General features: G+C 42.7%; 1 protein-coding gene across 1 annotated transcript in view; it reads right to left on the reverse strand.

The window, feature by feature from the left end:
- Positions 1-15,176, reverse strand: part of GALNT9 (polypeptide N-acetylgalactosaminyltransferase 9) — a 467,683-nt gene that overhangs the window by 38,616 nt on the left and 413,891 nt on the right. The window contains exon 8 of the mRNA XM_040347718.1: positions 11,502-11,639. Within this exon, the coding sequence (XP_040203652.1) occupies positions 11,502-11,639 (138 nt within the window). The remainder of the gene's footprint in view (positions 1-11,501; positions 11,640-15,176) is intronic.

The following is a 15,176-nucleotide window of genomic DNA, read 5'->3' on the forward strand; positions in this document are numbered from 1 at the left end:
CATCTCAGTATTAACTCATTTTAATAGCTGCAAATGCATGCATCTTAGCATTTATCCATTTGCAGTCGCTGCAAAACATGCATCTCAGTATAACCTCCTTGCAATCGCTGAAAAAACACGCATCTCAGCATTTACCCATTTACAATCGCTGCAAACATGCATCTCAACATATACTGCTTGCTATCGCTTTAAGTACACATCTCAGCATAAATCCTTGCTATCACTGCAAGCACACTCAGTGGCACTCACACAGCCACACTTCATTATTAGTGGCACTTAATCGACCACTCGTCTCCAGTGGCATTCATATGAGCCACTCATTATTTTCCGTATGTCTTTTCTCCCTCAGGTCAGTCGAGTTCAGGTTCCATTGTGCACCAGGTTAGACGTTATTTCCCAGGGCCAATCGCATACAAGGGGGACACAAAAAACGTAAGAAATCTTGTTGCACTTATATCACCCCTACTGCATGTGTTCCCGGTTGACCGATTTTCGATCCTAATCAGGAACTCGCTGCTAAAGCGTCAGTCAGGTGTGTAGTTCACAGGTTTCTCTATCACATCATTCTGTAGCACCCTCTCACTATACCGTTACTTCACATACATCATCATTGGAATGCTCTCCAGACATTTGTTTCTGTCACATATGTCTATACATGACACTCTGCTTTGGAAGGGCGATTCTTCAACTCGCAGACAAGATCGCTTAACAGTAGGAGAAAAGAAGAGTGCAACGAGCAATCAATGTCCTCCTCAGAGACCGTGGGTGCTGGCAATGCACAAGGAAAAAATCAGGAGGAAAGGTATATGGACAGCCGCACACCAAAAATAACCTTAGAAGGTAGACTTTATTTGTGCAAAAGAATAAAAGCACTTTCTCACAGAGGTCTAGTGCTTAGTCACAGATTTGTGCTCACAGATTTGTGCTCACCACAAACAGGCACCCAAGCTATCAGTTATCTGACCAGTCACCTCCTGGCCCATCTCGGTCACCTCACACTCTTCTGAGTTTTCTAAATTTCCACTCTACATAGTTCTGCCACAACAGAACACTGTCAGCTCCTGACTATGCCTATCATTCCTTTCCCTGTACTTCTCCCTTTTCCTCCTCTCCAAGTTTTCTCTTTACCACTCCGCTCTCTATCTTACGGTTATGACTCCTCTTAAACACGAGCACCCTGCCCATTTTTGTCTTCTAGCTGGAGCCATGTCGCAGGCCGGCAGTGAGGACCTGCCCCTCTGCCACCCTCCGTGGGCTCAGAGGGCAGCAGCATACAGTCCCTCAGGGGATGGACCATCCCCAAACTCATTTCTGAGCTGAGACGCAGGGATATTCCCTTTTCCGCTCCAGCCAGGAAGGCAGAGCTTTTCAGGCTCCTCTTCCCACCTCCAGCGGCAGCTGGACCCAGCAGGCATCCCTGAAATCCATCTCCGGGGCCATTTCCCAGCTGCGTTCTTTGTTCTCCTCCCTAACTGCAACAGTTTCGGACATCCAGACCAGAGTCACACTTTTGGAAGTTCGCCCACCCACGGCCCTCTCTGACCCAGTCATGGCCCAGATGACAGCTTCTCCTTCTGCAGGTACGGCAGGCCCTACACCTGTCATCCTCCCCGCTCATCTTATCCCAGCCAGCATCAGCAAGGATATATTGGAGGGCAAGGACGTCAATTTGGCACCCCTTCTCATCTCAGTCCATGACTTAGCTGACAACAAATCATACGCCTGGGTGGAAGTTTTAGTGGTTGTCAGGTCGAAAGATCCCAGGCTAAGTTGTAAGCTGTCAGCCACTGAGTTCGCTCTAGCCTTCGGACTGTACATAGATGTCCTTTGTTCAGCCACCCCCCATACAGAGGGAAGAGCTGGACTTATACCTTCATGCAGCGTTAGATCTTGCTTATGAATATGGAGGGTTTGCCTTCTACAACTACCATCGGTCGTTTTTAGCCAAAGAAGCAGAAAAACTTGCCCAGTTCCAGATCCATACAGACTGGAGCGTCACAGACACGGAACTGTTTTGTTGCCACTTTGCTGTTCTTCGTTTACCACTCTGTGCAATTTGCCAATCTTACGCCCACACAGCAAACTGGTTCTCTAAGGCAGCCACAAGACGCCCCTTAAATTTCCCTTACACCTCCCACTTCGGCCAGAGCCCACCAGGCCCCCCACAACAGCAGCTGGTAGACAAAATGGGATGACCAGTCTTTTCAGTGGGGGGGCACGACCAATAGCAACGACTTCAACCAATGCACATGCTCCTTCAGCCAGTGCCGCCTACTGCACGTCTGTACTTCATGCCACAAGGCACACCCAAAGACCACTTGTCACCTAAAGCAGCTTAACAAATCCTGACTAAGCCGGATAGATGTCCTCTCCACACACCCCACCCCTTCACTGCCCGTATTCCTGCTACACGGCTTCATGGCAGGATTCTACACAAGCCTCATCAGCTTACCCCACTCCACTTATGAGTGCAAGAACCTGCAGTCAACAGCTACTGATGATTGGGCCATTGAAGCCCTGCTACAGACAGAGTTAGATAAGGGGTTCATCATAGGATTTTATTGTGCTTTTATTTTGTTTGTCAAGGGCAAGTTCACAAATCCACTCCGCTTAGTTTACGACTTTTCTGCACCTCATTTCTCACATATCCATGTCTGAATTCCCTGATCCCCTCCGAGGAATTTTCTCTCAAGTACACATCAGTCAATCTGACCATTCAGGCCATCATTAAGATAGGCACCGGTGCCTGGCTATCTAAAGCGGATATCACAGATGTGTTCAAGCTCCTGCCTATCGAGCTATCCCTCCGGCATGAAATGGAGGGATTCTTACTATTTTGCCACCAAGCTGACCTTTGGGTCTAAATGCAGCTCATGGCTATTTGACATTTTCGCCCAGTCCCTCACTTGGATCCTGTCCAAGTCCTCAGACTAGACCCAGCAGCAATAACAGACTTAGCTATGTGGGACGAGTTTCTCACCAACTGGAACAGCATATCGATGTTTATTCCCTCAATATAAGCTCAGTCGCCCCAGGTAGTCATAGATGCTGCAGCCTCCACAGGCTTCACTACAATTTTTGCCCATCACTGGTTCGCCAGACCCTGGCCCCCAGGAAATCTGCCTGATTTCTGGTTTTGCTCGATCTTCATCATTTTTCGAGCTGTACCCCATCATGGCAGAAGCCCAAGTCTGGGGCCACACGTGGACAGGTCAGACAGTGCTCTTCACCACTGACAACCAGGCTATAGCTGACATCATTAATAAGGGTAGATCCAAGTCTCTCCCCATCATGTCCTTCCTGTGCAGGCTGGTACAATTATCACTACATCACCAACTTAACATTAACTGTTAGCATATCCCTGGCAAGTGCAATGCCGCAGCCGATGCAAGGCCCCACTTCAATTTTGTCTCATTCTTCCAGCAGGAACCCAGAGCCGACCCATCATCCACTCCTATTCCAACTTGGTCTCAACTAACAATAGATTAAAAACCACACCTTGCCAACACAACCCAGCTCATCAACCACTCAATGTCTATCAACACAATAGAGGCTTATTGCATGGCCTGGAACACCTATAGTAGGTTCCTAGCTGCTTGTCCTGGAACCACAGAAGATGACGTCACTCACGTCCTAGCCTTTATATCTTATTGTCACACACAGCTGGCTCTCGTAGTTAGCTGCTAAAAGATATAATTTTTGATACACCTCTGTATCATTGCAGAGCTACCAAAGTGCATCATCTTTTTTTGCTTCCCACAGCAGGAAGCAGAAAGGCTTTGACACTACCAGGGTATCCAGGTGCTTTGCCTGATCAGATCTGCCCAGTATTTGGGCAAAGCAGAAGCATGCAAAGTAGCACCACTGACAGGGTGGATCTTCAGAGCTGGATCTGTGAGTGAGGAATTTGGGATAGGGTGACATATGGAAAAAGTGCCAGATTTACACGCTTGCCCTTCATGCCTAATTTTAGATTAACTCAAATATTGTCTAAGAGAATGCTAAGTAATATTTTAATATGTTGTTTATGACTGTAATCACGTGTATTGTGTAAAAGGAAACAACATATTGCATTTAGAACCCTCATTAATTTCTAACCTTAAAATATCTGGATTTAGCTTAAACATCTTGTTAAATGTCAATATGCTTTGATGCGCCTGGGTAAGAGGATGGTTGGATTTACAGATTGAAGACTTTGATAACTACCGACAAGCTTTGAGTCATGTACAATTACACTGAATGTGGTGATAGCACTAAGGGACAAGTATCTTTCTCACTGACGTGATCCTCAAAGTAGACTGTCAGAGTCTGCTGAACATAAGTCTTGTCACAAACTGGGGATATGCAGAGAGAGGGAGTTGATTGTATCATATAACAAAGTAACATTACATAATGAAGAACTGCATTGCTTGAGAAATCTAAGTGGACAGCCTCTCCATGAGCCCACAGCTATGCTGAAGGGTTATCATTTGTGTCCATTAGTGGCATGAATGTATTTGGTATGTTTTTTTTTTACTTTGCATTGCTATTTGTGGAAATATATATAAATGCTTATTTTTTGGACTAAATGTAAAAATCTTTTAGGTAAAGCAGTTGGAGATTTTTTCACAGAAAATACTACAATCCAGATTGGAAAATGAGTTTTACATCTATAGGTTTGCTCTGACAGCAATCTTTCCTAGTGACTAGCTTCAAAACTGTTTTATTTAATCCACTCAGGTCATACAGGGCAATCTTGTAATCAGCTGTAATTGTGTCTGTCTTAATAAAGGGTTAAAAATCTAGAAGCTGGGCTTTCTTTATTGAAAGGCAAGTCCACTGTGCACTACAAGTGCAAACTACAAGTGCAAAGTGCACTTGGAAGTGCAGTCGCTGTAAATCTGAGGTGTAGATCTGAAATGAGGGGAAGCTCTGCTGATTTTATTATCCAATCATGTGCAAGCTAAAATTATGTTTTTTATTTTCCTTGCATGTCCCCCTCGGATCTACAGTCACTGCACTTCCAAGTGCACTTTGCACTTGTAGTTTGCACTTGCAGTGCAAAGTGGATTTTCCTTTCGTAAATAACCCCCATTGAGTTTCCTCTCATTTGGGATTGCTCAAAGTACCTTGCAGTCTGACAAATGCCTGGTACACACTAGGAGTTTTTTTTATATACAGCCCAGCGGGTTGGCTGAGAGTGCTAATTGCATGTTTTTCTGACATGCTTGTTCTACAGAAGCCTGAAGTTCAGTCAGCTTCTGTCAGGCAGTCTGATGTACACATGGGCTGAATATCGTCCGATTTCTGTTGAAACGGTCAATACCAGCTGATACTTGGCCCGTGTTTTCCAGGCTATGCACTTACAAAGGTAAGACATATTTCTTTCTAAATTATTTTTAGGCATGCTGTGTGAATGGAGACACATAATTTAACTACACAAGTGAAAATATACTTTAAAGTATATATTTTTTTCTTGGATAGAGTTGAACCCCATCAAGTTTTCTATTGCTTCATGTACCCATTTTGGGAGATTCACCCCTCTATTTGTACTGATGACAATTGTCACCGAAAAGATAGTGAGGGGAAATCCAATATTTTAGATTCGTCCCCAAAAAAAGAGATAAGGGGAAATCTCCCAATGGGGTCACTGTTCTGGGGACAACTTGTCTAAATCTGGCTAAACACTATACAATCTGATTATTTCAATTTTCCAAATGTGTGTAATAAGAGAACCAACATAACCATTCCATTCAATTTGTATCAACTTAGAAAAGCTCTTACATTACATAATTGATTAATTGATGGTAGATCTAAAGGAGATTGTACAATCAGATGGAATAGTGTATGGTCAGCTTAAGAGGTGATTTCCCCTCACTTTAGGAGATTTCCTTTCACTGCATGTGTCTCTTGGGACAGAAAGTGAAGGGAAATTTCCACACAATCACACAGACCATCAGGGAATTTAACTCTTCCCTACTCTATCCGAAGCAAAAGAAAATGCTATACATACAGTCTATGTCTACTCTAAAGCATATCTCTAGCCATAATGTTTTTTTTTTCCAGGTTAGTATGTGGCTGGTTGGGGAGTTTTATTACCTTTCTGTTCTGCTGACACAAACTGGGGAGAAATCTTAAACGGGAACATCGTTTTTTATTAAAAACACTGTTTTTAGTAGGTTATCTGAAGGATAGAACATTGTAACCAGGACAGGATACGAGGGAAATCTCCCTAGAGAGGCCTCAGTCAATAATAATAACTTTAAGGCTTCATTTCCACTGGCGTTTTTACAGCCACTGTTGTTAGCCTTTTTTTACAGCTTAAAAACGCCTGTCCATGTTTATTTTGTAAAAAAAAAAAAAAAATATTTTTTTTGTGAGCTACAGCTTTAAAAATGCAGCGGTCGCGTTTTTGAGCGTTTTTACGCGTTTTTGAGCGTTTTTGAGCGTTTTTTAACGTCTGGCGTTTTTACAGCTCTACTCTGGAGCTTCAGAACGCCCTGGTCCTGCGTTTTTTTTACAGCTCAAAAACGCCTATGCCATTTGCAGCTCAAAAACGTCTATGTGGGCATGATGCCATAGAATAACATGGACAGGCGTTTTTAAGCTGTAAAAACCGCTCAGAAAAGTGGCTGTAAAAACGCCAGTGAAAATGAAGCCTAACACTGCTCCGTGGCTACATGACAGTTTTGTGAATAAATATCTCTAATCCTCTATGCATCTATTGCATACACAGCCAAAAAATACTGTAGTAAAGGGCACAACAAAGATAATTCAAGTTTTTAGGTAATAGGAAAGATATAAATGTGTAGGGCTCAAATTTTGCTTATAGTTGACATGTCACCAACACACACTAATGGCTGCAACTGGGGTTATCTTGGGGCTAACACATATGTTTGGATAGAGTGACATTTTCTTGAAAATGTTTTTTTGGTTTTGCCATACTGACTGTAGCGGAACCTCCCACACTCTGCTTGAGTGCTTCTGTCATGTCCTGCTTCCTATCAGTCTGGATATAGATATCATATATTCCAGCTGCTCACAAGCACACAAAGAAACGTGACTTGTTTGTCTGCTGAACATAATGTTCCGGATTCAGGTAGGGGCGCGCATTGTTACGGCGGCGCAGCGTATCGTATTTACGCTACGCCACCGTAAGTCAGAGAGGCAAGTGCTGTATTCACAAAGCACTTGCCTCTTAAGTTACGGCGGCGTAGCGTAAATGGGGCCGGCATAAGCGCGCGTAAGTCAAATGAGGATGAGGGGGTGTGTTTTATGTTAATTTTTGGTGACCCGACGTGATTGACGTTTTTTCCACCTAGGGGGCATGTTTATCTTTACGCGGCATATCTCTTACGGAAACGGCGTATCTTTACTGCAACGGGCAATCGTACGTTCGTAAATCGGCGTATCTAGTAATTTACATATTCTACGCTGAAATAAACAGAAGCGCCACCTAGCGGCCAGCGGAAAAATTGCACCCTAAGATACGACAGCGCAGGCCATCGTATCTTAGCTAGGTTTAAGTGTATCTCAGTTTGAGCATACACTTAAACTTACGACGGGCTTAGATTCCGAGTTACGTTGGCGTATCTACTGATACGCCGGCGTAACTCTTTGTGAATCCGGCCCTGAGTGTTTAATAGAACCAAGAATACAACCTTATATACAGTTAGAGGAGGGAACCAGAACATAAATTAACATGAGCTAATTAACTAATAATTTACCCAGTCAAGGTGACTAATAGATATGACATTACAGGCTAGACGTCACGTCTCCTCGCTCACCTGCTATACAGTACAATACACATTATCATAAGTGTAAACACAGGACGTCTTCACACAATAGCAGGGTCAATTAGCACAGAGAACAGACAGATGGCTGGAGTTGGTGACATTAGCATCTAACAGTATGTGTCCCAACATTATGAATGAGTCACTCTTACAATTAACCCGTTGAGTTCAGAATCAACAAACAGTAAATAGTTCTTTACAGATATCCTGGAATATATTGTGGATAATAATTACATAATAATCCCATCTCAGGTAGTCCAAGATATAATTTCTCAGTCATTCTATGCCCCTAGTGGACATAGGATGATTTTAGACATAAGAGGGTCCGGGGATGTCCCGGGTGAGACTGTGACACTGACTATGGCCTAATTTGTTGCTTGGCTTAATGCTAACCTTATGTAAAGTGGATCATCATACAGGCAAGTCTATACATCAAGAACCTAAAACTGTCCACCAGCAAACAAATGTCTATATCTTTAGAAGGATTTACTAGTTTAGCCTACAAAATCAATTTGTCCACTGTTCTTAGCTACAGATCCAATTACCAATTCTGTTTAAGTGGTTGTTAACCCACGTTTGTTACATGCTGCCAGCCTCTCTGCAGCATTATACTAATTGTCCCTGTGCCTGTGTTCTGTAAAGAAATGCAGGATTGTACCTGTATGAGCTCCATTTCCAGCGCTCAGCTGATGTCTCTCCTGCCTTGTCTCTCCGATTTACAGCTACAGTGGGCAGGGCCGAGCCCTCCTGCTGACGTCAACTGGGGAGGAGGGGTAGAGAGGAGGAGAGCGGAGATACAGAGGGCCGATCTGCGACTAGCAGCTGTGCGGCGGGAAGAGAGCTCATACAGGTACAATCGAGCTGTTTTTCTTTACATTACACAGGCACAGGGACAATTAGTATAATGAGAGGATGGCAGCATGTAATATGTGAATTGAGAGCAGCAGGAGCAGGGGGGGGCACTGGTAGAGCAGAGACAGACAGAGGGGGAGGGGGTGGAGGACACAGGAGACAGATAGCAGGCTGCAGCTTACATAATCATGCAAATAGACCACAATGTCAGGGGCTCAGCAGCCATGATTATCGTAGTCTGTTTGCAGAGGAGAGGGCATAGCTCGGCAGGATCAGCCAGGTATTTCAGGTGATACAAGGATCCAAATGACACAGCACAGGCACTGTGCTGTATAACATGCTTTAAGGGAACAGGATCTTTATTTTTTTGGGGGGTTAACAAACACTTTAAGGTATGTTGGCTATATCTGCTTCAAACATGTATACATACAGTTGTGCTCATAAGTTTACATACCCTGGCAGAATTATTGATTTCTTGGCCATTTTTCATAGAATATGAATGATAACACAAAAACTTTTATTTCACTCATGGTTAGTGTTTGGCTGAAGCCATGTATTATCAATCAACTGTGTTTACTCTTTTAAAATCACAGAAACTACCCAAATGACCCTGATAAAAAGTTTACATACCCTGGTGATGTTGGCCTGATAACATGCACACAAGTTGACACAAAGGGGTTTGAATGGTGTAACAGAACCCCAAATGGGACAGGGGTTAACGCAGTTTAAGATATTCCATTCCGAACCCAAGACAGCTATCGACAATCCACAATCCGGCGAACACGACCCATACGGATTCCCCCAGTAACGAGACACAGCTCTGTTTGAGGTTCAAAGTGAATAGACTCTTTAATGAGAAAATCATGCTCTTATATACAGTTAGAGGAGGTAACTAGAACATAAATTAACATGAGCTAATTAACTAATCGTTTACCCAGACAAGGTGACTCAGAGATATGACCTTTCAAGGTAGACATTCCGCCTCCTCTCACCTGCTATACAATACACATTCTTTTAGTAGACATTATGACTCCAGCTCTGACATACTTTACATGAGCTAATTAACTACAGCTGATGTCTCAGACACATGACCTTGAGACTGTCTGTTAACTTGCAATACACATTTATCACAGGACTCCTTCACACAATACAGTGTCCATTAGCACAAGCCACAATGACAGACCCTCAGGAGCCATCCTAGATTCATTTACATCACAACAGACAATATTAACACCTAACAGTATGTGTCCCCACATTGAATGAGTCACTCTTTTAATTAACCTGTTGAGTTCAGAATCAACAAACAGTAATTAGTTATTTAACGATATCCTGGAATATATTGTGGATAATCATTACTGCCCCATCTCAGGTAGTCCAAGATATTCTGAATCCATTATTTTCTGGCTCATACTTTTTGAGAGATTCTGGGTTCCACGGGCCCTCCCGTTACAAATGGCTATGGTAACCATCCTCACCTGTGATATGTTTGCTTGTAATTAGTGTGTGTGTATAAAAGGTCAATGAGTTTCTGGACTGACAGACCCTTGCATCTTTCATCTAGTGCTGCACTGAGGTTTCTGGATTCTGAGTCATGGGGAAAGCAAAATAATTGTCAAAGGATCTGTGGGAAAAGGTAGTTGAACTGTATAAAACATGAAAGGAATATAAAAGGAATATAAAAATATATCCAAGGAATTGAGAATTGAGAATGCCAATCAACAGTGTTCAAACGCTAATCAAGTGGAAAATGAGGGGTTCTGTTGAAACCAACTAAAATTTCAGCCACAACTGCCAGGAAAATTGTTTGGGATGCAAAGCAAACTTCAGGTTAAATACAGGCCTCTCTGAAAACATGTAGTGTGGCTGTTTCAAGATGCACAATAAGGAGGCACTTGAATAAAAATGGGCTTTGTGATCAAGTCACGAAAAAGAAAGAAAGCCAATACTGCGCAAATGTCACAAAGTATCCTGCTTACAATACGGCAAACAGCACAGAGACAAGCCTCAAACCTTCTGGCACAAAGTCATTTGGAGTGATGAGACCAAAATTTAGGTTTTTGGCCACAGCCATAAATGCTACATTTGGAGAGGAGTCAACAAGGGCTATGATGAAAGGTACACGATTCCTACTGTGAAACATGGAGGTGGACCACTGATGTTTTGGGGATGTGTGAGCTACAAAGGCACAGGAAATTTGGTCAAAATTGATGGCAAGATGAATGCAGTATCTTATCAAGAAATACTGGAGGAACCTTTGTATTCATCAGCCAGGAAGCTGCACATGGGACGTACTTGGACATTCCAACATGACAATGATCCAAAATGCAAGGCCAAGTCTGCCTGTCATTGGCTACAGCAGAATAAAGTGGAGGTTCTGGAGTGGCCATCTCAGTCTCCTGACCTTAATATCATTGAGCCACTCTGGGGAGATCTCAAACATGCAGTTCATGCAAGACATCCTAAGAATTTACAGGAACTGGAGGTGTTTTGCCAAGAAGTATGGGCAGCTTTACCATCTGAGAAGATAAAGAGCATCAACCACAAATACCACAAAATACTTCAAGTTGTCATTGATGTTAAAGGGGGCAATACACTGTATTAAGAACTGGGGTATGTAAACTTTTGATCAGGGTCATTTGGGTAGTTTCTGTTACCATTATGGTTTAAAAAGAGTAAACACAGTTGATTGACAATAAATGGCTTCAGCAAAACACTAACCACGAGGGGAAAAAACATTTTTGTGTTATCATTCATATTCTCTGAAAAATGGCCAAGAAATCATAAATTCTGCCAGGGTATGTAAACTTATGAGCATAACTATATATGTCTATTATTACGACTGAACAACAGCTAAATCAGAATAGAACAGCCTCTTACCTCTCCATAAGTTATAGTGTTATTATATACCCTCATTTCAGGGTATACATTCTCCAAGTACCACTTAAAACTACGACACTGTAGTTTCTGGCGAAGAGCTATTCTTTCAGATACATCTCCAAAGTCCACTCCTGGATTCTGTTAAGAGATTGTAAGATCTGTTATCTTTCCAGTGAAAATGATTCGCCTTCATAGCTTAAACATTCTTCATTACAACATTACGTATATTGCATTGAACTGGTCCATTTTCAGTAACTGACAGGGAAATCATCCATTCTTTCTGCTAAAAAAGGGCATGGTTTACATAACAATAACCATAAGCCCCCATTCACACCTAGGCGTTTTTACGCCTGTAGTGCTACGCCGCTGCCGCCAGAGGGATGAAAACACATGTCCCTCTATGGAGATGGTTCACATCTCCACGCTGAACGCCGGACGCCGGATGCCTGCCGCCTGAAAAAAGGTCCTGGACCTTTTTTTCAGGCGGCTTTCAGCGTTCGGCTAGGAGATGGGAACCATCTCCATAGAGGGGGTCAATCTGGGGCACATCTAGGCGGACAATACCGGCATTTTGTCGCCGCAAATCGCGGTACAAAACGCCGCTATTTGTACCGCGATTTGCGGCGACAAAACGCAGTGAATTTGTCTGCCTAGGTGTGAATGGAGCCTAAGATGCCATATTATATTTATGTAACCAAGTAAGATAATTTATGTTTTACTTCACTGCATTTATTTCATTGACACATATTGCTAGTTTAGGGCTAAAGCCATCTTTCTCTTTTGAGATGGCATACAATTGTGTGCAGTAGTGATACAGAAAACAAAAAGAAGATAAGACGGCATATCTCCTGATACGCTGTTGTATCTCGTATCTCGGAGTCCGGCCGTCGTATATATGCGCCTGATTCATAGAATCAGGTTACGCATAGATATCCCTAAGATCCGACAGGTGTAAGTGACTTACACCGTCGGATCTTAGGCTGCAATCTCACGCTGGCCGCTAGGTGGCGCTTCTGTTTGTATACGCAAGGAATATGCAAATAAGGGAGTTACGCCGTTTCAGAAACGAACGACCGCTCGGCGCTTTTTTTTTACATCGTTTGCGTTCGGCTTTTTCCGGCGTATAGTTACCCCTGCTATATGCGGCGTATCCTATGTTAAGTATGGCCGTCGTTCACGGGTCGAATTTTTTATTTTTTCAGTCTTTTGCGTTTGCGTAAGTTGTTCGCGAATACGGATGGATGAAAATTACGTTCACGTCGAAACCAATGACGTCCTAGCGACGTCATTTAGAGCAATGCACGCTGGGAAATTTGACAGACGGCGCATGCGCAGTTCGTTCGGCACGGGGACGCGCCTGATTTAAATTTTACACGCCCCCCCCGGGGGATTTATGATACGCCGCCGCAAATTTACAGACAAGTGCTTTCTGAATAAAGCACTTGCCTCAAAAACTTGCGGCGGCAGATCGTAAATGAGATAGGTTACGCGGATCTAAAGATCCGCTAACCTATCTGAATCTAGCCCAATGTGTTTAAAAATGGAGAAAGAATTGGGACTTTTTTTTAGCACCACAAGTAAGCATTTAAAAAAAAGTATGCATTTATTGAAAAATATTTAAAAGCAGATGTAGAGATACCTAAATGCATACCATACTTATAACCATACAGAAAAAATGACATTTATGTTTCCGGCTCCTACTTAGGGGATATAGCAAATCTTAACTTCGTAAAGCATATAACTGGGCATTATGTCAAGATAGAAACATCCTACTATACAAATCTCACACTAATAATGACAACCCAACGGTTAGGTTTATAACCCGATTTTCGTCACAACACCAGGAACGATGAGACATCCTTAATAGGCATGGGCACATTCTCCTACAGGTCACCTACATCTCTAAACATGTCAGACAATACCCCGAGATGGTATTTTTCAAAGCTCCATCTATTAGAGATAAAACACATAAATGTAGCGCTAAAGTGTACCCAATGATGAAAACACTGTGTGGAGAAAACAGTCTATAAAACTATAAAACATAAATAATGGTGAAAGTCCAATGAAAATGAAGGTGATAGTGCTCCCTTATTCCAAACGTGTGAATGGATGTACAAAGGAAAGAAGAAGTCGTCCCCATCTGGAGAGAGGCTTACCGGAAGTATTGAAAACTTTTCATCATGTCCTGATCCCTTGCAGGACTAGGTTTGAGCCAATTAGTTTGTTCAGAACAGCAACAAAAAGTATCTACCATCCATCCATTTTGGTTATTATACCTTAAAGTTTTGGAGGTCGTATGAGAGCTGCAGCTGTCGATTGGTCCCACAGGATTTATATCATTGTTGATTGACCCTTTTGAATGTATGTTCCTCAGGGTTCAATACTTCCGGTAAGCCTCTCTCCAGATGGTGACGACTTCTTCTTTCCTTTATACATCCATTCACACGTTCGGAATAAGGGAGCACTATCACCTTCATTTTCATTTTACTATCACCATTATTTATGTTTTATAGAGACTGTTTTCTCCACACATTTATTTGACATATGTATTCACAGATATATGTATATATAGTTTAACACAGTGTTTTCATCATTGGGTACACTTTAGCGCTACATTTATGTGTTTTGTTTGTTTTTCCACTTGTCAATTAGTTTTGTATCCGCTCACCATTTATATACATAGCGCGGAATTATTCTGTTTTTTGTTTCCATCTATAAAGCCCTGTATACACAATTGGTCTATCCGATGAGAACGGTCTGATGGACCGTTTTCATCGGTTAACCGATGAAGCTGACTGATGGTCAGTCGTGCCTACACACCATCGGTTAAAAAAACGATTGTGTCAGAATGCGGTGATGTAAAACACAACGACGTGCTGAAAAAAACGAAGTTCAATGCTTTCAAGCATGCGTCGACTTGATTCTGACCATGCGTGGATTTTTAACCGATGGTTGTGCCTACTAACGATCGTTTTTTTTTCTATCGGTTGGGAATCCATCGGTTAAATTTAAAACAAGTTGGCTTTTTTTTAACCGATGGATAAATAACCGATGGCACCCACACACGATCGGTTTGGACGGACCGTTCTCATCGGTTTAACTCAGGGATCCTCAAACTACGGCCCTCCAGCTGTTGCGGAACTACAAATCCCATGAGGCATTGCAAAATGCTGACATTCACAGACATGACTAGGCATGATGGGAATTGTAGTTCCTGAACACCTGGAGGGCCGTAGTTTGAAGACCCATGGTTTAACTGATCGTGTGTATGTGGCCTTAGAGATAAATTGACAGTCAGCCACTATATACCATATCAAAACACTACCACAGGACCTGTGGGTGTCTATAAATGTGGGAAATGTGACCTGTGCCCTTGGAAAACACTTTAAACCCTGCTTCTATGCAGATTGTGACATGCAGGGAGTGAATTTTCTGACGTCTTGCCGATGTGGGGCCTTCTACGTCAGCAAGGCATTCAGACCACTAAAGAAAAGACTCAATCACCACATCTATTATGCCACAAGTGTTAAAATGATCGATCACTCCAGTTAGCCAGAATCTTTCATAGTACTGGAAAAAGTTCCCCCAGGACCCTAGGGGCGGTAACTTGGACAAAAGTATTTTACAGAGAGAACCCCTCTGAATTGAGAGATTAAAGGCTACTCATCCACCAGG

This window comes from Rana temporaria, chromosome 1 (genome assembly GCF_905171775.1).
Source record: "Rana temporaria chromosome 1, aRanTem1.1, whole genome shotgun sequence".
Taxonomy (NCBI): domain Eukaryota; kingdom Metazoa; phylum Chordata; class Amphibia; order Anura; family Ranidae; genus Rana; species Rana temporaria.